Here is a 27,666-nt window from a genome sequence, read left to right as displayed (position 1 = left end):
AGCCTGGAGAACAGAAGGCTCTGGGGAGACCTTATTGTGGCCTTTTTGTACTAAATAGGGGCCGATAAGAAACATGGGGACAGACTTTTTAGCAGGATCTGTTGCAATAGGACAAGGGATGATGGTTTTAAACTAAAGGAGGGGAGATTCAGGCTGGACATGAGGAAGAATTTTTTTACACTGAGTGTGGTGAAACCCTGGCCCAGGTTGGCCAGAGAGGTGGTGGATGAACCATCCCTGGAGACATCCCAGGCCAGGCTGGACGGGGCTCTGAGCAACCTGAGCTGGTGAAGATGTCCCTGCTCATGGCAGGGGTTGGACTGGATGAGCTTTACAGGTTCCTTCAAACCCAAACTCTTCTATGATCAGAGGCCATGTGGTGTTTCGGCTTCCTACCCTGCACACAGCAGGATCGATTGCTAAAAGCCCTAATTTGTACCAGGGCAATTCATCACGCTGCTGAGCCAGAGTGTGACCCACACATGCACAGGGTGTTCTGGCTACAGAAAACTGTGAAGAGGTGAGATCTTTCAGTACAGAGAAGGTCCAGTGAGCACAGTGCCATGGCTCAGAAGTACAAGACTGCCCTGAAAGTATTTTAAGGAGTTGGGGAGGAAGAGAGTGTGAGATCTCCTTTATTTCCTTTTCCGGATAAAAAAGGAATGGGAAGGGAGGTAAAAACCAGTCTTCAGCCCTGTTCCCAAAAGCCAGAAGACTGTAACAATAAGCACGACAGCAGTCACATGTTTAACGTGCCAGCCATAGGCAAGAAGGACAAAATGTCAGTGCAATGGATATTAAGCAGATGAATTTGATCTCATTTCCCCCTAGTATAGAAATGGCTGCTGGATGCTGCCCAGTCAAAGCTCAAGGGAACAAGAAGGATTAACTGTATTGCAAATAGTACTAAGCAAGAGACCAGCAAACTAAACCTAGGTAGACAGAGCAACTCACGTGTGGGATAGACACGTCTGGCTCCACATCTCCCGGAGGCGTAAACTGATGTAACTTCGCTGACTACCACCAGGAGAGAACTTGGCCCAAAATACAGGAATTAAATGTTGTCTGAATAGATGCAAACTTCCTTGCTGTGCCAAAATCTACCTGCATCCCTGCCTCTCCCCACTCATCAACCAATAACTCATCAACACTAATCCAGAATGAAGAGGCCACAAGTACTGAATGCATATCGGCCCCTGATGATAGCCAGTGATTTTTGATGTATCTGCCTTTGGTATTCCTGTAATAAATAATAATAAACAGAAATTAACTTTAGTCATTAGATGTATGGAATATTTAACAAAGGTTTCAGTCAAGATGTCACTCCAGAAGTCTGTGTTTTCAGAACTGATGAGCCAATGCCAGTTCCCATGTGGGTCACTGACTGCTCGGTCTCAAACTCCAGCTGTTGTTTTTAAATTACCCCAGTTGGACTATAGCTACAACATGGGGATATGCAGGTCAATTACTAAATCAATACATCAGAGTAATACAAATGGGGAGGGAGAATGAGCACCACACTTATTAACAGACGGGGGGCACGATCCCACTATTATTTTAAGCAGTGGCAAAATCTCCCTAGGGCTGCACGGGAAAACAATTAATCCTTTTCTGATTGTCTTGTCAAGAGGAACAGGGAATCTATTACACAACTCTGGGTGGCCTATTTACATACGGTCAAGTATAAAGGAGAGTAAAGTGCCCCAGACAAACCTGTAAAGGCCAATTAGGGGGAAAAAAAATCACAAGAAAATACTTCAAAGGAGCTTTTTTGTGGTCTTGGTTGTATTTAGATTCTTTTAATGTTCCTGAAAAGATACAGCAGGTCAGAAAGCTCAAAGCTGGAAGGACAAGTAAGACCTACAGCCCTGAACAGCTTGGACAACCAGAGATTTGTTATCCCTGTAGCGATGCTGAGACCCAGTCAGACGGGCTGGACCCCTCTGCTGCGGAGGCACAGCAAGAGCTGGTCCCATCATCCAGACATCACCCCCATCTCCAGGTCAGACCCCGGCTCTCAAGCGAATCCTTGGGCCATCCGCCAAGATTATATTTCAGTGTACTTCACCAAAATGTCTTTGAGGGTCTATAATCACAGTTTATGTGTGGCAGAGCAGAGAAGCGAGCCCAGGTCACAAGTTTTAGGTTTGGCCATGGGAATTGCTTCTTCATAGGAGCAAGCAGAAAAAGAAGCGGGGGAGAAAAAGTTGTCTTCTTCATTTCTTTCTTTTTTTCATCTCTGGCAGGAAAGAGGAGGATGAGTCACACCTGACATTACAACAGGCAGCGTTAGGAGCTTTTGTTATGAAGCAAATCCAAGCCTGCATGCTGCGTACTGAAACAAGAAGCTAATTTCAACCCGTTTGAAAGAGAAAGGTAAAAGAGCTAATGACTGTGATGAATTTAGCCTTGGCAAGGTATATAGAGATGGCTTTAGTTTTCTTTTACAGTGAATTATTCAGAAGCATGGGAATGTTACTGTGGGGAAAAGTAACACTTCAGGAATGAGTGCGATCAATGGACAGAAGAGATTAAAATCTCTGGGAAAGCTGTTTGAGAATTAAGAGGCAAAGAGTAGGAGGCAGCGTGTTACAGAGATGGATACGCAAGCTCAGGCAAAGGAGGTAACAAGGCAACCTGCAGCAAAGAACAGCCTTGTCACTTCACCACAGTGTGCGTTTATGGCAAAAAGGGTCTAGAGAAGAGATAATTTAAAACAGCAGAACTCCTACCCAGTTGGGAAATGACAGGCTCCGGAGTTCTGCTTTTGCTGCAGAGGAGCCAATGAGGAAATGCAAGATGAAAGCGTTTCTAAAAAACAAAATAAAGGAAAAATGTGTACACAGATCCAGCATAGAGCTTCATAGAGAGATTTAAATATTGGCCTCACTCTGACAGCCAAAGCTTAATCAAAATGTGCAAGAGGATTTATGGAGCCTGCCAACTCTGAAAAGATGCCAAGGAGAATAATTTATTGGCAAATTTGAGGGCATTTTTAATATCTGCCTTTGTTAGGTGCCTCAGCTCTGAAGATAAAGCAGTGAGATCATCTACTTCCCTCTTTGATTTCAGCAAGTCCACCATTGTGGTGTTCCTTTTAATCTTTGTCTAAAAAATACTTACAGCATCTAGTTCATTCAGAAACACGTTCATTCTGGCTATTCCAGCACCGCATGTGAAACAGATTATCCATCTTTTTCTGTCCCTTGGAAAGAAAGAACCCGGCTCAGATCTGTAGGATGCAAGTGCAAAGGAGAGACACGTGCCTTGGGCAGAGTGACATAAAGATGTAGGTACCTTGCACCATCAGCATCGGGCAGCCTCGTTTCACACTTTAAGTGTTCAGGAGAGGACGGGGGAGCACAAACGGGGGGTTTGTTCTGGCTCGCACAGCGGCCAAACTGACCGCCCAGGATCTAGGGAGAAGGTGAGGCACAAAGGCAGCAGGAAGCACACGTGGATTGCGCTTGGATGTGCCAAGCAAAGCACAGCCCAGGTATTCTGAGTCATGTGCTGCTTGCTGCAGCACGCAGGGAGGCTGCAGACACCCACCGCGGTATCGGAGCTGATGACAGCCCGTTCTGACCTCCCAGTATTCAGGGGTGTTTGACCCCAAGCAAGTGCAGTGTATGAAGAGAACAAACTTCTCTGAAGTTCAGAAGACCTCAAACTTCAGGCTGATGTCAGGGGTGAGCAGCTGCAGCAAGGAGGCAGCTTGGACCATCCAGCTCTCTCCTGAACTTGGACGTCCCCACCAGCAGTCTAAAACCAGCCCTTTCCCCTCCACTCTTCTGTCACAGCAAACTTCACTTTGATTACGCTAAAAATCTGCTTCTAAGTCTATCTGCTGTAAAAACTGCAGCCTCTGTCTCCTCTCCTCATTAATGGCATTTTCAAGTTGCTTACAGCAGTGCAGTCAGTCTGGTTCAGCCCAGAGCACTCACCATCCAGAAAGCCTTCCACAGAATCACAGAATGTCAGGGACTGGAAGAGACCTCAAAAGCTCATCCAGTCCAATCCCCCTGCTGGAGCAGGAACACCCAGATGAGGTTACACAGGAAGGTGTCCAGGCGGGTTTGAATGCAGAGAAGGAGACTCCACAACCTCCCTGGGCAGCCTGGTCCAGGCTCTGGCACCCTCACTGTGAAGAAGTTTCTTCTCATATTTAAGTGGAACCTCTTGTGTTCCAGTTTGCACCCATTTCCTCTTGTCCTATCATTGGTTGTCACATAGAAGAGCCTGGCTCCATCCTCCTGACACTCACCCTTTACATATTTATAAACAGTAATGAGGTCACCCCTCAGTCTCCTCTTCTGCAGCTCCAGAGCCCCAGCTCCCTCAGCCTTTCCTCACAGGGGAGATGCTCCACTCCCTTCATCATCTTCGTTGCTCTGCGCTGGACTCTCTCCAGCAGTTCCCTGTCCTTCTGGAACTGAGGGGCCCAGAACTGGACACAATATTCCAGATGTGGTCTTTCTGAAAATAAGCCACAGCACATGCAAGAGGGGTCCTGACCAAGGCTTTGAGCAACCTTGGTTCAATCCCCTTAGGTTGAGTAGTTCACCCCTCCCACAGTGCAGCTCAGTGTTCACTTTGCCTTCTCTCCTTCTGCTGGGCCTGGCTGGAGTGACTCAGGGAAATTTATTTTCTGTATCACTCCAATCTTGTTTCTTCTCAACCCGTTACAGTAAATCCGTGCAGCACAGCCCGAGTGTCCAAGGGCTCTGCTGGAGCTGTTATCCTGCACCCAGCCAGACTGGACTGCCCTGTGCTCTGACCACATGGGTTATCACAAATTCCTCAGAATGTCTTCAGAATGGCAAGAAGCAACCACCCAAACTCTGTACTTCCCAGGAAGCCCTGGATTTAACTCACACACCCACACTTAAACATAATAATCAAATTTATCTCTCATTAGGAGCCATCACTCTCGGTTCCTGAGAAGCAATGGGCTTGCTTTCATCAGAAGTAGCAGTGGTAGATTTATTTTTTTCTCATTAAGTATCACCTGCAAATGCAGGGAAGAAGAAAACCCAGACATACATACACATACTTTCCCCACTGCTATCCAACTTTTTTCTGCATATGCATATGGATACATAAAGCATTTCTACAATTCACTACCAGTGCCCTCTTGTTTTAAGGTAGAATTGGCTCACATTTTGAAGTAATATCCACAGGCTTCCACCCAGCAACTCAAGAGAAATTGCTGGTGGAGCACTACTCATTATAGTAAGTACCTTCTGGGGAAGTCCCTTGTGCCTGATGGTTACCCAAGTGACTGAGGGACCTAAGGCGGCTTTATATGTGCTCTTCTGGGCAGCCAAGGAATGACAAACTTCTGTAGAGAGTTTTGAGTGGCTTTGTTAATTAACAAGATTAAAATTAGCTGAGCTGTTGTGGAAAGGCCCCCATACCTTTCTCCCACTGAAGATGAAGTGCCTGGTTGCTGTCTGCACTGCAACATTCCTGAGACCTTTTCTTGCTCTCCAGAAAAACCTGTGTGTGCTGCCTCCTGGCAAAGGGGGATAAGTTACACTGCTGGAAAGCCATCGGTATTGAATATCACCATGTGGGCTAGCTGTACAAACAAGCCAAAAAACCTAAGAAACTAAGTAGAAAACCCAGAAAAGTTTCTGGGTTTCAGTCTGTGATGTCGGCTGACAGGAACAGGAAAAGAGGATTCTCCTTTGTAGATCAGGACTTCTAGATGAGGCTTCAAGGCTGTCTGGAGGCAAAGGGGATTTAAACCATGGCACATTTAGCCATTCCCCCTCCAGCTGCTCCCGAGAGCCATGGAAGCCCCTTCCTGGCTGTTAGCGGAAGTTGGGAAGGAAATCCCAGTTTTCCCACCTTGTGCTCTAACAGCCAAAAATGAGTCCATAAATCACAGGTCATCAGAGCAGGACCAGGCTCCTGCTGACCCACAGAGCATCACTATCGCTGAGGCCAAGTCTGAAGCACTGATTCACAGACACAACAGCCCCTTGATGTTAACAGGGCAGAGCAAAGCGGATTTTAGGCAAGTCAGCAAGAGCAAAGTCTAAAGATGGGGAGGTGGTGGGGTGTATGTGTTAGATTTTAGTGGTGTTGTTGAGGTGCAGAGGGTACTGGGGTATCTGGAGGGGAGAAGTGAAGCAGCAGAGTTCACTAAACCAGAGTATTGGCCTTTTGAGTCAGCATCACTTCCAGGCTATTATTCTCTAGAAAAACAGATCAAGTTTATCTTTTGCGTGTTTGGCACCATGTTGCTGACATCATTTGTCTCCAAAATACGGGTCATGTTTGCTCTCAGCTGAGCAATCTCACCTTTCAACCCCTTTGCACTAATCCACCAGCGTTTGGATTCCCTGTGCTGTTCCACCTGGGCTGGGTGGGAGTGCAGGGTGCTTAAACCACAGCCAAGCTCCTCCTCACCTTCCTCTCTTCTTGCCCAGCGTTTATTTTTCACATGAAAACCACTTGGAGGGGGACATAACTGGTCTCCCAACTCCAGTAACATTTTCTTCAAAATACATGTTTTTAATCTGCTGCAGGGAGAACAGGTTTTAGTCTCATTTGTGTCCCTAAAATATCCAGCTACAAATGGGGTTGTCTAAGCTTCACTTTTGGAACGGGGATTTCGGTGAGGCCAGAAGTGTTTCAGAGCTCACATTAAGCCTGGAGGTTGGCACACAAATGCCAAGGAACACCCTCGGCTTCAGCAGAATCAGCTGTGCCAGGAGGTCAGAAATGCAGGGTGCAGAAGGCAGAGTAACGCTAAAGGCTTCCTTGGGAGATGCTGATTTCTAGCCCTTGCTGTTAGCTGGCTCTGAGAGTGAAAACAGCTAAATTGCAATTGCACATCCAAGTTTCCAAGCCTCTGAGCCAACCATTGCTACTTCAGATCATCAGTCCATGGAGCGACTCAATAGGCTTAGTCCTTCTCTCCTCATCTGAAACCAGACTTGGAAAAGAAAATCCCTGCAGCTTTCGCTGTGAATTTGCTTCCCATTACACCATCGACTTTTGAGATCCGATTTTCACTGTCTCTCTTCATTCTCCCCTTTGGCTAAGCCTGACTGTGAGCAAGACAGTGTGATTGGATTGCATTTGAGAAAGTCATACATGAAGCGAGGGAAACACGCTGCCAAAATACCACCCCACTTACGGGAAACGAGAGGATTGTATTTCATTTCGCAGTTCACTCAGCTGAGTCCCAAAGCCTCGGGCTGCCTGGAAAGCCACCCTCTTTGCGCGAACACATTTTGCCAGCGACAATTTACAAACTCAGAACTCGGACAAAGCAATTTCCTGCTGCACTCACATCATAAAAGATCTGATGCAGCAACCTCTGCTCTCTGCATGCTCACGACGTTTCTCTTTCACAGTTTCTTCATCATCAGACACCAGTGAATCTGTCAGCTGATGGCCAAGAGTATTTGAAAGAATTTCTTTTAAAGACACAGACCCAATAGCTCCTCTGGCATAAACTCCTTGTGACTGCATTCAGGTAGGGCTATGGAGAAACTTTTTGGGAGGGGCAAGAAAAATCAAAGCAAAACTTACATTTAGAATGAGCTGAAGTTGTCTGAATCTGTTCAGCAGCAATTCTCCTTTTCTGCACTTTTTTTACGCTTCCAAATCCATGCCCAGTTTAACTTGCTCACACAAGCAGGGGAGACCTCAGTTTGAGACCTTTCCTCCTGACTGGAACCATCGATTCCCAAATTCCCCAGTGACACACTCAGCCGGGGCAGATACACAAGTGAGGTTTTCTACTTCCCTCCTCTGGGAGTATCGACTCCAGCAAAATCCTGCTGATTGACACCGATTTAGCTCTGCCTTACTCCTTCCCCAGCTCTTGAGGGAAAATATCAAGGACAAAAACACATTAAAAAGGGAAACAGATAAAAACTTCTTTTTTTAGAGCAGATAGTTCTGCTTTCAATTCTAAACAAGGTCCCAGGCCACTGAGGTAGTTTTTGTTTACCTTGGTACCAGCGCTCAGAAACAAGACAGGAACACCCAGAGACCTAAGTGAGGTCCTAAGGATGTATTTTGGTTATTATCAGGAAACTGTAAAGATTAACAGCTTGCAACCTTCAGAAATCCTGTGGTTTCTGACGGTGGGGAAATTGGTGAAGCACAATTACGGTACGTGAAAGCAGAACAAAATAACATCTGTGAAATGGGTCCTAAAACCTACTGTCCTTGTTTACAATGAAGCTCTTCCTGAAGGCAAACAGATCAAGTGCTTTCTAAACCTGGATCTATCCATTCACAGAGCATCTCTAAGCACCTACACCTAATTGCATCTTCCTGGCAGAAGAATTTGCTTTTCATTTTAGAGCTTTGTACCACTCAAGACTAAGCGAATCCTCACTAGTCCCATTCAAGGTTAGGGGCCAGAACTTTTAATGAGGGGATAATCCAGTCATTAAGGCTATTAAAGCCTTAGCCTGCAACACAAGAGACCCCAGGTTTAATTCCCTGGTCTTCCATAGGCTTCCCATACCATGTAATTACTAATAATCACTTATATCACTGCAGTAGCTTAGTGCTCTGATTTTCCAGAGCTCTTGATATCATGGGTTAGAAGGCACTGCTACAGTTGTAAACCAGGGAGTTCAAGTTCAATGTTGGACGCAAACACGGCAGTGATTAGAAGATGCTTATGTGGTACTAATGCTGTATCTGAGAGAAATACTGTTAGCATCAGAATTTCATGAGGAAAAAAAAGATGCATATTTAGCAGCTAGAAAATCAACTGTTTTCCTTCATAATACAGACACAAGAAAATAAAAAAGCCAGGTTCCCCACCCTGTGTTATACCAACACCCAAAAATACCAACTAAACATTTTCAGTACATTGCAAATATAGTAGCTCAGCAGTGATCACATTTGTTATCATTCAAAGGAAATCAAAGTGTGTGGGTTTCTTCCATTTTAACCTAGAGCCCCAGACAACCTCATGACAGGATGTTTCTGTTAAAGCCAACATGCTCTGACGCATCTACAAGCTCAGGATATGAAAGGGAAGAGGAAACAAGGAGCATTTCTAGTGAAGAACTCTTGAACCCCAAAGTAGCTACTATGACGCTGCAGAAATTCAGGCTGTAGCAAACTACCACTAGTGCTGTAAAATGATGCAAAAGTCACCTCCAGGCAGCAGCCACCCAGAGAACAGAAACACTGAAGAACTGAAGGTCCAGTAAAAATTTCATTTGCAACTACCCACTAGTTAATCACAAAGTTCCTGTTGATGCCTGAAATTTCAGCCTTTTCCCCAAAACAGACATCTGATAGCACAGTGCCTCTCTTGAGCAGCATGTGTGCGTTTCAGAGAGGCGGTTTTGTTCTCATTTGGGTTTCAACAGAAACACGTGATATAGCAGACAAGCAGAGTGGCTGGAGAGGAGACCTTTTCCAGGCAAGTAATTGGCACTTGTTAAATTGACTGTGCAGTTTTGGAGACGCTCGGTCAATCTCTATTTAAATTCTTAGCTCTCTTCTCGGTTCTGACCCTCTTCTTCAGCGCATCTCATAGTGCTGCTGCTTGTTAATCACAGAAGGAACCCACTGTTAAAAGTTGGGCTCTGCACATGGACTAGAGCAACCTGGGGTGAATGCAGCTTGTGCTGGCTGTTTCTATAGGTTCCTATCAGAATGAGGAAAATAAGCATTCCATCAATAAGAGCCTAAAACATAAATAATATTTTATTATACCCCAAAATTCCTGTTACGCTGATTGTGTATCTGACCACATTTTACCTTCATCTCATACTTCTGTCAGATACCTGCAACAAATTCACTCTGTTATTACTTGTCACTGCGGCAGATAAATTGGCTCAGGCACTCAAGAGTCCCCATCCAATGACACGAATGCTGCTGCAGGAGCTGCAGTAAGTTTGAATTTCATATTTCTTATTTTAAATATGCTGCAGGTTATTTACAAAACCCAAGAGTGCCGTCAGCATGACAAATGATAACTCCCGAGCACAACCTGTTTCAAAGCACAACCCGTTTCAAAGCACAACCCTTTAGCTCCTCAAGAAGTGGGGTTTATTCTTAGTTGATTTCTGCTGAATTTATTAGATGCATTTTCAGCTACAAAAAGTAATTGCTCAGTCTATATCCAACAGAAACTTTTCAGCAGAAAACTTCCACATTCTTGCTACTAAAGATCTGATGAAAACAAACTGTCCTCTTTCGTTTTAAATGGTCTCATCATTCATTAACCCATTTCTGTGAGTCAGTGCTCCACAAGTTCTTATAAATTACTATCTTATCCAACTATTTCTTTGGCCCTCTATTACCACACTAGTCAGTAGTATCCAGTCTTAAATGCATCTTTGTTCACAATGCTTTAGCAAGGAAAGGAAATACTCCTCCTCTCTCCAAAGGGTGCTTAAAGATACTAAGTCATTTGGTCAGGGGCAATAGTAAGTCAGTGGCAGAACAGCCAAGTTAGGTCTTCTGACTCCTGGGTTAACACCCTTGTCATTTAATCACCTTTTCATTCATTACAGTAAAGCCAGGGAGTTCCAGTGCACCAGGCACTGTTTGTACATGAACAGCCTGATGTCTTAAAAAGCTTCATTTTCATGTCACAGGCAAAGAAAGTTCTGAGGCACGTGGATAAGAGAGCTCCTGGGAAAATTCAGGAATACACGGTAGAACAAGGACTAGGTATAGCCAGCAACAGCTCTCCTCTAACCATTTGCTGTACAGCCCCATTTTTTTTCTCCCAAACACACAAAAATCAGAAAACTGTCTTCGTATGCAGGCAGACGACAATCCCTGGGTGTGCCTGGTATTATCAACAGTCAGAACAAAGTATTACCATGAAGACTTCTTCACCACTCCAGCCACATGGAAATCATATGGTCACTACTGATTAAATACCGTGTATCAAATACTGCTTCTGTTCTGGAAGATTACCATATATAGTGCTGGTTTCGGCTGGGATAGGGTTAAGTTTCTTCCCAGTAGCTGGTGTAGCACTGTGTTTTGGATTTAGTATGAGAATAATGTTGACAACACACTGATGTTTTAGTTGTTGCTTGACTTTTCAGCTTCTCATACCAGCCTGCCAATGAGAAGGTAGGGAGTGCACAAAAGGCTGGGAGGGGACACAGACAAAACAGCTGACCCCAAGTGACCAAAGGGATACTCCAACCATATGATATCATGCTCAGTATAAAAGGTGGGGGAAGAAGAAGGAAGGGAGGGAATGTTCAGAGTGATGCTCTGAACTAACTATTACAGGTGATGGAGCCCTGCTTTCCTGGAGATGGCTGAACACCTGCCTGCTCGTGGAAAGCAGTGAATGAATCCTTTGTTCTGCTTTGCTTGTGCATGCAGCTTTTGCTTTGCTTATTAAACTGTCTACCTCAACCCACAAGTTTTCTCACTTTCGCTCTTCTGATTGTCTCCCTCATCCCACTGGAGAGGAGTGAGCGAGAGGCTGCGTGGTGCTTAGCTGGGGTTAAACCACGACAGTTGTAAATCATTAAGTCAGAAGGGGAATACCCAGACACGCAGACATGTACACACTTTGCTTGCCAAGTTGGCTGCTGAACTGTATAAAGGACATAACTATGCAAACACACCTAAGTGTGGCGGGATTTCTTTTTTTCTGTTTACCCTTAAATCCAAGATAAGAAAAAGGTCAGGGTAACTGTGATTTCTGAGTGCCCATAAACCAGCCCTGTTGGGTTTTTTTTTGCTAGATCCAGGCTGAAGAAAGACAGGACAGAGAAAAGCAAATGGCCAACAGAACTCACTGCTTTGAGGATTGCCACTGCGTCCTGCTGGAGCCACGTTGGGTAGACGACTTCGTCGTTCAGAATGGCCTCAAAGAGGTCGTCCTCGTTCTCCGCCTCAAAGGGCGCGTGGCCACACAGCATCTCATACAGCAGCACGCCCATGGCCCACCAGTCCACGTCAGGGCCATACAGCATCTCCTGCAGGATCTGAGGATGACATGGGAAAGACATATCAACCCTGAAGCCTCTTAAATAGAGCAGGGGAAGAAAAAGGATTTGGAAACATTAACGCAGAAGTTCTTGCTATGTCCAAACAGCACTCTCTCCACTAGGCTGGCTGTATGTCCAGGAACATAGAGGTGATCTCAAGCTGGGAACCCCCAGAGCAACACAAAGGTACATCAGATGCATTAAACAAGGGCTGAACTAACCTGGCTGCTCACAGGGTGTCCCAGGAAACAAACCTTTAGAAATTATGCCGGGGTTTAGCAGGAGGAGAAGGGACAGTTCAGCAAAATGAGCTGAGCTCAGAAGTGGCACAGCAGCCACGTGTGGGAGTTTGTACCACTGTTTCCTTGTCTCTGGGAAGGAAACACTTACCCAGCCCCAAAGACAAGGCTTTCAGCTGGAGTCAGGAAGGAGAACGAGTGTGTGCGAAGGGCACAAACACCAACTACAGACAACAATTCAGTGGTCTTGAAGACAGATCTGAAACCTTGTCAGAACATCTGGCAGCATCTGGAGGGCATCTGTTCCTTAAAGAGGTGTTTATTAATTTTGTAGTGAGATTGGGGAATGATAGGGAAGGAGAAGAAGCAAAAAAGGATCTGGAAGATGAAGAATTCAATCTCCTTTGAAATCAAACTGGGCCAGTATGTGTCTGTCAAAATTTTTGTAGCTGTGCCTCCATTTCCTAAAGAAAAATATAGGCTTATCTTGGTGCCTGTAGCAGACTGAAAATTTAGTCATGTTTTGCTTGCACATGGGACTGATAATACAAGCATGCACCTATGAGTAAACCTTGTACCTAACAGTCAAATAAGGTGTAGCTAAAGACACCAGAGAGTACAGTTGCTACTCCAAAGCTAAGGTACGCTTTTCATATGGTAACCAAGTTTTCCTGGCCAAAAGAAAGGTTTCCTATACCTCTGGAGCGATGTAGTCTGGTGTACCACAGAAGGTGGCTGTGGTAATGCCATCGTGAATGCCTTCTTTGCACATTCCAAAGTCTGCCAGCTTGCAGTGACCCTCATAGTCCAGCAGCACGTTGTCCAGCTTCAAGTCCCTGCAACGAGAATTGTTCATCAAGTCTCTACATGCTTGCAGCAGCCTCAGCACAAGTAGAGGCAGCATCCCAGACCTCAGCAGCTTAATCTGTAAACTGGACAAGCCTCATCATCATAAAAAAATAAACAGAAGTCATGCAGGAGGGGTTTTCTTTTGCTTCATCTCTTACAAAAGGGAGGGAAGAACAAACATCATTCTGCCGAACTGCATTTAATATGGGCAGGTGCTACATGAGTTTACCCACATGGCTTTCCAAACACACCGCAAGCCTGGCTGGCAGAGCTCTTGCTCATTTAGCTCTGGGACTCACTGGGGCAGAGGTTGGTGTCCAATTGCGTAAGGAGGTTATGATGCAGCAAAATGAACAGACCACATGGGATGTGCTCTGATTCAGCAAATCATCGTGCTGGGAGCTCGCGATGAAGCTGAGGAGGTGTAAAAAGCCTCTTCAGAGGGGCAGCAGATCCCCTCTTCTCCTGAGGCTTGGGGGGTAAAATCCCAGACTTCCCTGGATCCGAGCAAGCCTGACTGACGAACCCCACCTGCAATGTTATCCAAGCTGAAAAGAAACTCCCTGTCAAAACCACATGCCCAAGATGAACCTTCAGCCAGCATGGCATGCCTCCACCATAAGGCAAAGTCTTAAAAGTCCTCCCAGGTGTATGGATTGTATCAGGACTGCACTAATGTAAGAAGAGTATGGCCCCTGTACTGCTCATGGCAGTGGGCACCTCCTTGTCTCTATCACAAGAGACCCGCAGCCAAATGCCATTCTGTACAAGCTGCAGAAAGGCACATTTTCCAGTCCGTGACCTCTAACAGCCCAGGAGCTCCTCATCAAAAGCAGAGCCGCCACAACGACAGGGCCCTAACAAAGCTTATCAGCTTGCCTGACCTTGAGATTGCCCCAGGGAACAGCCTTCAGTCAGCAGTGCTGTCAGCAACGTGACCAGAAAGCACGGGGTCATCTGTAGACTTGGGCAATGCCTTCCTGAAAATACCGACCAGCTCACAGCACATCTGGCTTTTCAGCTGCCAGACAAGCTATGGGCACCCTCACAGATGGAGGAAAGGAGCTACGATGGGAGCTCTGTGCAATACAAATAGGTCACGTTCCTTTTTTGAACCATCTCAGATACTGGCTCTAGAGTTGCACAGAGCCCTCACAGCAGCTCTGGGGCAGGGAAGTGTTGCTATTGCTATTTTAGTGAAATGGATGACAACTTATAGGCCTAGACAGACCACTTTTGAGATCATTCAGATGCCCAGTTAAGGATCAAATAACTAAATACACCTACGGGTCTCAGGGCCCTCCATGCTAGAACTTAGAGTCATTTTACCTTCTGGTTGGACATTTATTGCCCTGGGAAGGGAGAGTAATGGGGAGGGTGGTAACATAGCTGGTGGCATGACCGTATCAATATGAAAACCTGTGGGAGAGCCAAAACCTGTATTCAGCTTGATCCTGTTCATCAGCCTCCTATGACCTTAAAGAGAAACTCAGGTGGTCAATTGCTGTGTTTTGCATTGGCATTTCTACAGCCCACACCACCCCTGGAAGCCTCTCTGGAGCTTGAGACAGCTCTCCCTCAACTTCCCTGTTGCAGTGGAAAGATCACTGACGCATTGTGCTAGACAATCAGAGCCACATCCTGTCCTGAAGAGAAAAGACAAAGCATTATTAGCCTGCTGAATGGATGGGAAAGCAAGGGGTAGAGGTTAAGAGATTTGCCCGTGTTCCCCAGAGCCAAGACTAAGCAGCAGCTTCCTGAGTTCCAGCTCCGGATCTTTAATCACAAGATCCTACATCCTCTCTCTGACTTTAACATGGCATTGCAACACAAGCCAGCAGAAACCCCTCTATAATGATGCTGCCCTTCCCAGCAGGCCCACCAGCTACCGGTGGCCAGTGAAATCTGTGTGCTGAGGACAGTGCCCATGCCTGTCTTACGCTCCAGAGTTTGCTCTGGGTGGGATGCTCAGCAGAAGACACTTCTTTTTTCCCTTTCTGAGATTCAAAAATGGCTGCTAAGGCATCTGGGCAAAGGCACATCTTGGAAGGGCTTTAGACGAGCACAGTGAGAGGCATTGTACGTGCTCGCCCATGACGCTACACCTTCAGCGGCAGTTTACAGCCAAAGCTCCTGTTGCTCTTCCCTGTGGTTCCTGGCAGAGCGGGGAAGCCCTCCAAGCGTGAAGGCAGGCCTTGTTTCCAGGAATCTGCAATGATGTGCTTGAAACACACAGTTTAATCTTGGCTCGGTTTTAAATGCACCAAACACCTTTTCAGCCCGGGGCAGGCCTGACTGATGGAGGGTGCCCCTAAAGGTGGGGTTGAAGGGGAATTTTAGTGAACCTGTTTAGAGATACCCCTTCAGACTTCCCCTCACTCCCCTAAACATCCGCCACGTCCTGGCATGCTTTGGGAATACCTCAAAATACACCTTATACCCGAGCCAGCAGAAACAGAGTCACGTACATTGAGTGGGGAGGTTACAGTCCCTCATGGAGGGCCTGAGGAGCAGAGGCAAGACACAGCTACGAGGCAGGGCCAGCTCTGCAGACTAGATCACCAGGCACCGGGCCATTTCTCAACCTCTGCCCCACAGGACAAGCTGCAGAAAGCCCAAAATCCCTGTCAGATGTATCACATGCAATGTTCGTCATCAGGAAGGCAGGAGATTCTGCAGGTGCAAGTCCTTTCGGTACTTAAAACGGGCCAAAAAGAAAGATGGGGACAGAGTTTTTAGCACGGCCTGTTGTGATAGGACAAGGGGAGATGGTTTTAAACTGAAGGAGGGGAGATTCAGGCTGGAGATGAAGAAGAAATTTTTTACATTGAGGGTGGTGAAACACTGGCCCAGGTTGACCAGAGAAGTGGTGGATGAACCATCCCTGGAGACATCCCAGGCCAGGCTGGATGGGGCTCTGAGCAACCTGATCTGAGTGAAGATGTCCCTGCTCATGGCAGGGGTGGCACTGGGTGAGCTTTGAAGGTCCCTTCCCACCCAAACTATTCTATGATTTTATGAAGAGCACTCTGTGCTTGCTCCATCCTCCCAGAGAGCCTCTGTGTATGTAATAGACATTAAATTTTAAACCTCTTGCTGAGCAAGTACAGTTTTAACTACCCAAGGCAAACCTCCAGCCCTTTGGCTTCTCTATACTGCACGTTAAACCCATTAAGAGTGACTGTTGTCTCCTCCTGCAGTTGAGATACCACCTTCTCCTGACTTCTTTCCAGCAACATGAAATCCAAAACTTGCGTTTTCTATTTTCACATAACCTGTAACAGGAAATCAATCTGCTCTCACTTGCTCAGGTGCTCTGGCTACATGCAGATCATTTTAGAAGAGGACCTCCCATGACCAAAAAAGACTTCTCAATGCTCTTTGCTTGGCAAGGCCACAGAAGATGGCCTCACACATCCCTCCTGGAGCAGGTCTGGTGGGTCAGGACAGTGACAGGCTCTGCCATGCGGTTCCTCTGGAGCCTGCTCCTTCCAGCTGCCCCGTAAGATAAATCTCTGGGAAAGCTGTGGTTTGATCTTGTGTTTAATCATTTGTCTCAAGCGATCGCAGCAGCTGTAAGCTCTGTACTAGATGCTCGACGTTGACAGGTCTCCCCACGTGTCGTACCCCATGAACCAGCACAGCCACATGAGAGGAAAAACACTGACAGGTTTCTGAGATTTACAAGGAGCTCTTCATTTTTGCAGTAAGGATTCCGGGAAGCTGATGAAACTGGAAGCCACCCAGCTCAGAATGCCCAAATCTACCTCATTTCCTTAATACTTGCATTTTCCATTCAATATTTTTAGCAGCTCGATGAAGCAATAACGGCAGAGAGGGTTTCTAAGGTCCTGCTGAAGCTCTGCCTTTCACTGGCAAACCTCCCCTGGAAAACGGGCTTCAGCCTGGCTCAGAAAGGCAGCCTTTGTCCTCGCAGGCAGCCACGGCACATCGGCTTAACGGTCTCGGTTTAGTCTAGACCCAGAAGAAATGACAAAACGAGCTGCTTCAGCGTCACTTGCTAGGAGTTTTTTTTATACATCTGCCACTTGAGTTTAACATTTGTAAAAAAAAAAATAAATACATACATATACATTACAATTGCAGATGATCTGCTCACTTTCTGAAGCATCTGTCAAATGCGATTTCCCTGCACCAGGGAGTTTTGCCAGCGAATAGGTGTTATACACGTACCCACCACTTGCTCTGCTTAGATCATCTCACTCGTGATCTAGAAACTATATTTGAAAGGATGAGGTTTTATTTTTGGTTTGTTTTTCTTTTTTCCCTCTTTGGTTTTACCACCCTGGAAGGGCTGCACTTGCAAGTAAGGATCTTTTTCTTTGCAGAAACTGGTTTCCAGTTTGAACTGCCTTGGTTTGAGGTTCTCCCAGGTTTTGGTAATCTCAAAGGTCCAGTTTAAAGCTCATAAAGGCCTGCTGTTCCCGTCTCAATGCAAATCATTTAGTCATGAAAGATGTAGGTACAGAGCAGTGGGAGCTGGCCACAAACGTAGGAGCGACTAATGCAATACTCCAGTCAAATGTTAAAAATAATAATATAATAATAAAAAAAATATATATACACACAATTAAAAATAAAATCCCCAAACCTGGAACTAGCTAAATGAATAATTTTGGCATTTGTGAAAGGGAAATACTTGCTTTTTCAAGTATTCAGCATGCAAGGCCATTCGGACACTCTTTTGGAAACACCTTTGGGGTGAGCAAATGTGCAATCAAACCCCTTTTGCAAGTGGGGAGTAGATCTTGATTTTTCTCCACCTCTTCTGCTGAAGTCATTTTACTTCACAGAAACACTGAAATCTCCATCAGGATGGGAAAAAATGTGTTTCTACTGCCTGCTCTGGTAGCAATGCAATACACATTTCCAACTCCTGCTCCAGTGAAACTCTAAACTATTTTTTTGCAAAACAAAGCAACTTCAGAGGAGAATGAAAGATGTACAACCTGCAGAATAGCACACTTGGTAAGACACTTACCAAAGAGGTTGGATTTTCCAAGTTGGAGGCCTTGTTCCAAATACAGTTGACAACAAGTTTAAACCAGTATTTTGATTAAATAAGGAGGAGAAGAGATGGAAGTCCCAGTTCTACGTATAGCTCTAAATACTCATGTGAAGCTAATATCATGTCCTATTTTCCTTTGTATTCACGAATAACACCCAATACAGAGTATTTTATGTTACTTGAAAACAACACTCTCTTAGACTTGCCAAAAAATAGTGTTGCTTTACAGAAGCCCTAACAATTATTTTGGGCCCACAAAATCTGAAACAATCTTCTGTGTTTCTTTCCACACCACATTATGGACACTCAGTTACCAAACTCAAAGCAAATAATTACTTTCACAATTCCATTCCCACCACCTTCAGATCAGGGACCTCCAAGTTTTGTTCCCAAGATTTCATAGCACTTTCAGAATACAAGCTATTTCCAATTCTGTGTGCATTGGGTTGCAGACAACATCCTTAAAAATTCCTTCATAGAAAATGGTTCACATCTCCCACATTTTTCCTAATAGCAACCCAACATTATTTATTTTTATGGTCAAGTAAGTTTTTATAACCAAAAGCTCATATTCGCACAGCACCAAGGAAGAGTTAAGCAAGTTTCCTAAGCAGTGGTAAAGCTGAGTGTCAGCAGGCAGCAGTAAATACAGGCTAAAAACGACACCTGCAATATATTGTCCCAGAGCTCAGACATAAAAACCCAGGCTGAGCTGCTGATATTTGCCTAGTTGCTACCACATCTTCAGGGTAGGGTGGAATATTGAAATCACAAATGAAAAAACAGGTTACTGGCCTTTGAAACAGGAAGCCACAAAGCAGAGATCAGGAAGAGATTGAGCTGCACTGAGCTGGAGAAAACCAGTTTGAAATCCTGAGTTTTGCTGCCAAATAATAGGACAAGCTGTTGTTTCCTTCCAGCCTCGGAGGCTTCCTCTAATCACAGAATCATAGAATGGTCTGGGTTGGAAGGGACCTTCAAAGCTCTTCCAGTGCCACCCCTGCCATGAGCAGGGACATCTTCACCAGCTCAGGTTGCTCAGAGCCCCGTCCAGCCTGGCCTGGGATGTCTCCAGGGATGGTTCATCCACCACCTCTCTGGGCAACCTGGGCCAGGGTTTCACCACCACCAGTGTAAAAAATTTCTTCCTCATTTCCAGCCTGAATCTCCCCTCCCTTAATTTGACTCTTGTCATACTTTAAAAGGGAAAATCAGGATAGCTGGAGCTTACAGAAGGCAGCCTCTTGGGTGCAGAACAAAGTGAAAAAACAGAATTAAGACTCACTGTTGTCACACAGCACATAACGAGTGTGTAGCCACTCACATCACTGCTTAGGTCTGACAAGCTGAGATGGAAAGTCCAGTTTTATGTGCCCATAGCTTCATCATGCAACTCCTAAACCCCATGGGATTTAGTCCACACGCTCTGTCCTTCCAGGCAGTGCACAAAGTAATGTCAAAACATAACTTCAACTCCTTGTTTTCTTGAAAAACTTTCTCCTAGGTAAAGGAATTTTTTTTTTCTAGTTTCCAATCAACTTCTGAGGTGCAAACCCATCCAGACCACCGGCATGCACACAGACACCCAGGTGTACCGCAACTTGCAGTGCAATGTAACTGGACAGAAACGAAAGGAAGATCTCTCCAGGTATTTGTAATTCAAAATTACCAGAAAGTAGAAATATAGAAATATAGTAAGGTGCCCTCTGCACTGTCTTAACAGCCAGAAGTTGTTTTCAAAATCTGACCATGCTTAAGTATTTAGGGACCATAAACACAGCTAGACTGAACTGCATTTCTCAGAAACAAAGCAAAAACAGAAATGTGACATAACAATTCAAGAATCCAACTCAGACCCAGGATAAGTGGTATAAGCGAGTGAAACTCTACTGCAAATTAAGACTCACTGCTATAGCAATGTCCTTGCTGGCTGCTTTGTGCAGCCATGGGAGGCAGAGGAGGCTCGTGGGGTAGGTCAATCCCACAGGCATCTCAGTGCCTGAGCAGTTCTCCATCCAGGAGCCCAGTAGCATTCCTGGGGACTTTATGGCCTCATCCTGCCACAGCACATCCTACAGACCCCACAGAGAGCTGCGGAGGGGGAATGTGGCAGAATATAACAGAGCTTCACAGCCTTCCTCTGCTTCACCTAACCTACCCAAGCTGGCACACAGAGTACAAACCTCTGTGCCCATGGGTTAAGATAAAGACAGCAAAGATTACAGCCACGCCACCTCCAAATCAGGCTCCACCTCTCTTGCAGACACCAGGATGGTGGAGTGATGCAACATGCACTCGTGTCCAGGGTCAGACACAAAGCCAGAACACATGGCTGAACTTCTCTGAAAACTGACACCAGAAAACACATCCAAGGACCACTCTGGAGGGATAGAAGGCTGTTTGAGTTTGTGCAAGGGAGAGGGAGATCCTCCAACCCACCTGTATCTGTGCCCTTCAGTATGGCCAAAGGCAGTCTGTATCAGTCATATGCACTCATGTGGATAAGTCTGATTAAGCTTTAAAATACATTCTTGCTCTGTTGCTTGGGCTTCAGACTAAACTCTGTTGGCAAACATTTATATCCAGAAGCACTCTGCCATTCCATTTTAATTGTAAAGTCAAGCAGCCCTTCAAGCCTAAAGACAAGTTTCTGCAAGCCATCCACCCAGGTTAAGGCAGCACCGTGGGTTTTTTGGTGGAGATGGGCTGGAACCCAGCGGTGCTGGCTCCCCATCTGCCCGACCCCTTCCCCTCTCTGGAAGCTGGTTCCCCAGACCACATCAAAGCACCAGTCCCCTCCCAGAACTTCCCAGGGCTGCTGCTCTGGAGATAAAGCGGTGCCCAAGGCGTTGACTTCTCTTACGGTGAAGGAGCTGGCATCAGCCAGGACCCAAGACCTCTCTTGAAGGTCTGAAGTGCCAACAGTCCTGCCTCCCCTCCCTCTGGGCACTTTAGAAAAGCGTCTGTGGAAGCTAACACACTTACCAACATGATTTCACTGAGATGAACAGGCATGATTCATCCTCCAGTTAAATTAGAGTGGCAGGTTAAAGTATACAAGCATAGACCAAAAAACCCCTTGGCATACCACAACAGATAATGACCAAATCTCCACCTTGTTAGTGGGTCTGAACCCAAGTGGTACAGATCCGGTGGGACCCCATGGGTGCCTTGAGTCCTGTCAGAGTTGGATACACCTATAAGCTTCCCCTTTACTATATGCATGTCAGCTGTAAGAGCCCTAATGATAGTTTTCAAAGGCAGCTTTACAAGGGCAAAAAGACATTCTTGTGAAATGGGGCAGCTGAGAGCTTGAGCCATTACTGCTGAAACACAGACGCGCTGGAGATTGCCACGTTGGAATAATCCCAATGATGGTGCAACACATATATATTTATATGTCCACATTTGTGTGCGTACATTTTTTTATATATATATGTATATATATGTGTTATTTGCTGTACTTTTATGTGGCATTCTGGTCAAGAAGGAGGAGTTACACTTCAGGTATTTCCCCAAATCCCAGAGCAAATGTCCTCCCATTTACAGCAGGAAGGAGAGAGATGGACAGAAAAAGGCTTCGTGTCCCACTCTTGGTATGCACGCCACGCACTCCCTCTCTGGATGAGCAGCCAGCCCAGTCCTGTGATAGATTCCTCGGTCCCACTGGGCAGCGACACTGGAATTTGCTGGCCCTGAAACATCACTCGCTGAGTTGCTCCCAACAGAGCTTCTATTTTACCCTTGCCAGAAATAGAGGGAAAGAGAAAAAAAACAACAACAAACAAACCACAACGCTTCTTTTTCTGAGTGTCCTTGCCTGAAGTCTTCCGAGAAGGCGTACAACCGGCTCCAGACCCAAATGCACGGACAAGAATCAGGTGTGGACTTAGGACTGACAGTGCCAAGAAAGGTTAAAAAGTGTAAGCCTATTATGTCACCTTGACAAAAATAGACTCAACTTTGATTCGAAACCTGATACAGAAATTAAAATGAAATCAGGCTTGTGCCCGTGGTGCAACATGGTCTCCGTGCTTCAAGGTGGAGTGAAAGTTATCCAAGATTAACCATCGCCGACTGCCCGCAGCCCACCATACAGCTGCTCGAAGGCCCTGTCCCAGCTCCGAGCTGTCCTGGTAGGACTGGGGCAGGACTGTGTTGCTGAAAAGGTTGTTCTTTCCCTCAGCATGGAGTGACATGTCCTCATGTCACCACCGTGTGCTACTAAGCCTGCCCTGGGGGAATTAGACAGTAGCTCCCACCAAAGCGACCTCCTGTGCTCTCACTGCTCATCTCACAGCTGCCGTGAAATCCATCCTCCCCACACTCAGAGTCTTAGGAGGAGTGTTTCAGTCCTGGAAATAACAAAAAGTAAAACTAAAAGTTGCCGTATCCATCACGATCACGTGTGCAGGCTGCCTCTGGGAACAGCTTGGGCAGCGAACCAACCTGTGCCAGCACTGGTAATGCCAGCAGGGCTTTGTGGTGAAGAAGACACTCCTGTGTTGAAACCTGTATGTCTAGTCAGGCAGACTTCTCCATACTCATCCCATAGGGATAGCGCTCACTTTACTCTGAGCCTGATCCTGAACCCAAGGAGATCAGGTGAAAAAGACCTGTCAGGTTCAGTCAATTTTGGATTAAGTTCTTAAAAAAAAAAAAAACAAACAACAACTTAACCTTATTAAAGCTCTGAGTTACAGACCCAGATCTATAAAGCTGTGGCTATAGGTGCTCATCTCCTTTCTATAAGGGAATGAACGAAGCTGAAGGCAAAAGTATTTGGTACTTTCAGACGGGATCTTTAAAAGCACTTCTCTTTGGCCTGTAGATTTCCACTGTCAAATTTACCATCAACTTTTCAAAGAGCAACACCGGGGCTTTTGAAAATCCCACCATCTGCACTGAATTTCTAAGCACACAGCAAAAGAGCAGTGCTAGGGACACAATGTGGGCACAAAACACATAGGAATCCCAGTACTGTGCAGGAGGGTGGGCAGCCTAGCCCCACTTGGAACAAAATTTAAATATATTTCCTAGGAGATGCTGTCTTGAGAACTGTTTCTTAAGAAACCAATACCATCACTGATATCATTGATCCTCTTTTTTTCTAAGACTCTGGTGATCCTGCAGGCACGCAAAGTGCTTTCCTGACTGCTCTGATCTCTCTGTTTCCTACCACAGCACTCACACAGCAGCAGTAAAATCAGATGGAGGAGGTATTTGTAGGAGCCTAGCAAATGGGTCATTATCCCAAGGTTTAATTTCTCATTTCATGTGGATTCCTGTTGCTATTCATCCATTACAGTGATTCACCAGGGCTGTGTGAAGCCCAAGTAACCTGGATAAGCAGGGCAGAGCCAGGTGAAATTCCTGGCTGGGCATGTCCAGCTCTCTGCAATCCCGCTCCCACTTCCGGGGTCTCTTCCCAAGCTGCCAACAGGGACAAACTAGACCCTGTGTTCCACCCCAAAAACCACACGGGCAGCAAACAGACCCCAAACTGCCCATGAACAATGTTGGCTGTTTTTGTCCCTGTGTCACATCTGGCATTTAACCCATGGGTCTCTTAGGTCAGGGCTCCCTCTCCAGCTAGCAGAGGGAGATGGGTGCTTTCCCAAGTTCAGCCCCTCTAAAATTTGACTCACCAGCTGGAAAGGCCATTTAAATTCACAAATTAGGCACCGTAGCTGTTTGCCTAATTGCAAGAAATGCAGAAGCAACTCAGAGCAGGAGTCAATCAATGCTCAGCTGACATGGCTACCATGCACAGAAAGCTGCCAGCTCCCTGGTTCCTGTAATATATGAAACAAACGAATCCAAAAATGAAAACAAGCCTTGCCTTAACTGACCCCATCTAGAGAAAGGACAAAAATGGGACCTGAATGAGCAAGGTCTTTCTTTACACTGCTTGCCCACAGATCTGTCAAGTCCCTGCATGCGATGCATTGTGACCCAACTGGCATCACCCCAGTCTGCAGCAGAGCCCTTCGGACCATGCAGGAGGACACCCAGGGGCACCACGTGTCTTTGGGAACGCAGCTCGTGGCACGACTCAGCTTTCTGCAACACCACGCTAAAAGACTGTTTTCCAGCCCAAATATTACAGCCCTTCCTCCACTAAACAAGCCAGCCCCTCCATGGGCACCTACAGTCACATCCTTGCAACATGAAGAATCAGCGCCCATTCCTTTCATCACCCAATACACAGAGTACCAGCTCTAGGGGGGACAAACGGGAAGCTTGCTTAATGGAAGCACAAGGGGTATTTTCAGGACAGGAATAGGAATAATGACTAACACTGGTGCACGGCAAGCTGCAGCTAAGGTGGAAATTTGGGGGTGTTACCCACGAGTAGCATGTGCCTTTCAGTTGGCCGAGTCAGAGTCAGTTCATGCTCTGACTCTGTGTGTTCGCTCTTCTTTCCAGGCCCAGGATGCTTCACTTACTGGAAGGCACCTCCTGCAACAGCTATTCTTAACTCACCCATTTTCAGGCCAACACCACAGACTACAGGACTCCAGGATTTACTATTTTAACTGGGGAAGATCTGAAGCTCTCAGGTCCCTCCCACTTATGCAGGTCTTGACAATAGGCTTGATTTTCTTGATTATAAATCCCTTTCTACAGGAAAAAGACACCACAAACCCCCACTGAAACTTATTTCTAATCTAGGGAGACAAGAAGCAACAAGCAAACCAGACAGAAATCTTTGCTGAGAGGGGTGATGGCACCACACCAGATCAAAACACAGAATTAAAGACTTTGTATCTAAACCTCCCATGTTTACACAGGCCAGAATTGCACAACAATGGACATTTTCTATCACAATACAAAAGTTAGTCAACTTGGAAGACAAGATGGTTTTCAAAAGACTCCTTGTCTGTGCTTCCTAAAGGTACACCCAGGTGACATCTAAAGCACATTGGTTTTTAGCTCCTGTCCTCATCAAAGTTTAGCACACTCCACCTACAAGGCTATATTTTTATTTTCTGGCAGGAAAGCAGTTCTTAATGTTATTGACAATTCCAGCGGGTTCAGACATCAAGTACTTCAAACCCATGTACACAGTCAAGTGCCGCCACTCTCAGACTAGGCTGCTGTTTTCAGATACTCTCCCCGTGAATAAATAATTGATTAAGGACTAATGGAAGACCACAGAGGCTCAGAGAAAGCAGAACAACTCTTTACAACCCTGAGAAAAAAGAACAAAAAGTGAAATATTTTAATTTTAACATGCTGAAAAGCATCACCCACAAATGATATATCAAGCGAATTCCTGGAATTGTTTTAGAGAGGCCATGCAGACAAGATGCAGTAGATGATTTGCGTCCTCTCTGCACTTTGGGGACACCACACACATGTGATTTATCTGTCACCCATTTCTGTTCTCAAGCAGACTTCACAATGCTTCACTTTCTAAATGGTTTGCAAACCTCTTTATGATTTTACATGATAAATGAATTCACAGGAGGGTTGTGAGAGCTGAGAATGCTGCGTGGAGGATGGTGGTGTGGGTGCTGCAGCATACTTTGTGCTAGACTGTAATAGGAAAGCAACCACACCATGACAAAGCAGCAACTTTCACGTCAAGATTACAACCATGTGCACTGGGAATCAACTTTTAAATGCAGGGTTACTTTCACTTCCCACCCCACATTGTCCCTGTGGTGACTTGGGCAGCACTACAGTGAGACGAATACAAACCCAGCTTGATTCCTCAAGCCAATTCCTTAATTTTGTACTACCGGTTTTGAATCTCTGCATTTCCATAGCACACGATACTGTCTCCAGAGCCACCCCTGCTACCTGTAACTCAACCCTTGGGCATGGTTTTCTGCCACCAGACCAAGTGCTTGCTGCCACTCCTGGCACTGCCGGCAATGTTTGCCATGGCTGGAATGACTCCAAACAGAAAACACCCAACAAGAACACAACAGCCTTTCATTCCCCCCAGCAACCACCACACACTCCCAGCACGGCTCTGCCCCAGAGCTCATCCGAGCTTCAGGGACCAGGCTGAAACACTTTCCGCTGCTCATCCCCACATGAGCCTGTACAGCAGATTTCTTTGCCAAGTGCTTCTCCACCCCAGCTTTGTATCTCAAGGCAAAAATGCTCCTCAGCCCAACTGCTCTGATGCCCACATGACACCTTCATACCACAGACGTCAGAGCTCGGGCACTGGTGACACATTACTCAAACAGGCAGTGACTTGCTGTTAAACCCAGCAGCCGAGCAAGCAGAGCTCCCCTTTGTCCTCGGCTGCCCTGGGCAGCTGGAGCTTTTTCTGGCACCTGATGAGCAACCCTATGGCTTTTACCTCATGTGCAGAAACAAGAGAGAACATGAATTTTAGCTTAGCTTCTTCCTGAATCTTTAAAGGAAAGGATTCAGATTTAGCACTGGCTAGCTGCTAAGGTGCCAGCAGGGCTGTTTTATATAAGCTAAGACAGCAAAATCCCTCTTTCTGGTGATTTATACCTTCTTCTCCAGCAGCTTGACCACATTGCTTTCCAACCTGAACCTGCCCTTCCATGCTCTGTCCCATCCATGCTTTTTGGGGCAGCCAGGTTGCTGCATGTTGGGCCGGCTCAGTGCCCTGCAGAGAGGTACAGTGATGATGGGGGAATCCAGAACTTCCCCAGGGGCTACAACCAACCCCAGCAGCAAGAGGAAGGCCCTGTGCATGGCACAGCTGCAGCCTGAACCCTCGGCAGAGGACAGCACTTCACATTAACTCATGTTACAAGTAGTTATAGGAACAGAGAGACTTCCTAGGTCATAGAATAGTTTGGTTTGGAAGGAACCTGTAAAACTCATCCAGTCCAAACCCCTGGTCATGAGCAGGGACATCTTCACCAGCTCAGGTTGCTCAGAGCCCCGTCCAGCCTGGCCTGGGATGTCTCCAGGGATGGTTCATCCACCACCTCTCTGGCCAACCTGGGCCAGGCTCTCACCACCTTCAGTGTAAAAAAATTTCTTCTTCGTGTCCAGCCTGAATCTCCCCTAATTTAAAACCACCACCCTTTGTCCTATCACACCAGTCCCTGCTAAGAAGTCTCTCTCCATCTTTCTTATCGGCCCCTTTTAAGCACTGAAAAGCTGCAATAAGGTCTTCCTGGAGCCTTCTCTTCTCCAGCTGAACACCCCAACTCTCTCAGCCTGTCCTCCCAGCAGAGCTGTTCCAACCCTCTAATCATTTCTGTGGCTTCTCTGGACTCCCTCCAACAGGTCCATGTCTGTCCTGTGCTGAGGGCTCTAGGGTCGCTCTGGCCAAGCTGCATGGTGGTTCTCTGTGGTGCTATCAGCTGTGCCCTGTCCGCCTGCCCAGGATTTCAGCTGGCCCATGTCCTCCCTATCACACCCCATGCTTTTTGCCAAACTCCAGTTTATTTGCTTGTATCACGCAGCCCCCTGCTCTGCAGCACTGTCCCCTTACCCAGGCTGAGCCGTTCCTAAGATCTAATATCACTCAGATGAGCAAGCATGGAAAAATCCTCCCCGCCTCTATGTGAGCCCTGTATTGGCCTGTTGTTGGTATAAACCACAGATTACTCTGTGACTTTCTGGCACCCACAATCCACAT

General features: G+C 46.2%; 1 protein-coding gene across 1 annotated transcript in view; it reads right to left on the bottom strand.

Annotated features, from left to right (window-relative positions):
• Nucleotides 1–27,666, bottom strand: part of PRKCH (protein kinase C eta) — a 121,620-nt gene that overhangs the window by 9,170 nt on the left and 84,784 nt on the right. Inside the window, exons 11-12 of the mRNA XM_082059466.1 lie at nucleotides 12,897–13,035; nucleotides 11,769–11,957 (exon numbers count right to left, since the gene is read on the bottom strand). Coding sequence (XP_081915592.1) covers nucleotides 11,769–11,957; nucleotides 12,897–13,035 — 328 coding nt within the window. The remainder of the gene's footprint in view (nucleotides 1–11,768; nucleotides 11,958–12,896; nucleotides 13,036–27,666) is intronic.

The sequence above is a fragment of the Streptopelia decaocto genome (assembly GCF_964273445.1).
Source record: "Streptopelia decaocto genome assembly, chromosome: 7".
NCBI classification, from domain to species: Eukaryota; Metazoa; Chordata; class Aves; order Columbiformes; family Columbidae; genus Streptopelia; species Streptopelia decaocto.
Note: the sequence above shows the minus strand (reverse complement) of the source record. Positions and strands in the feature narration are given on the sequence as shown.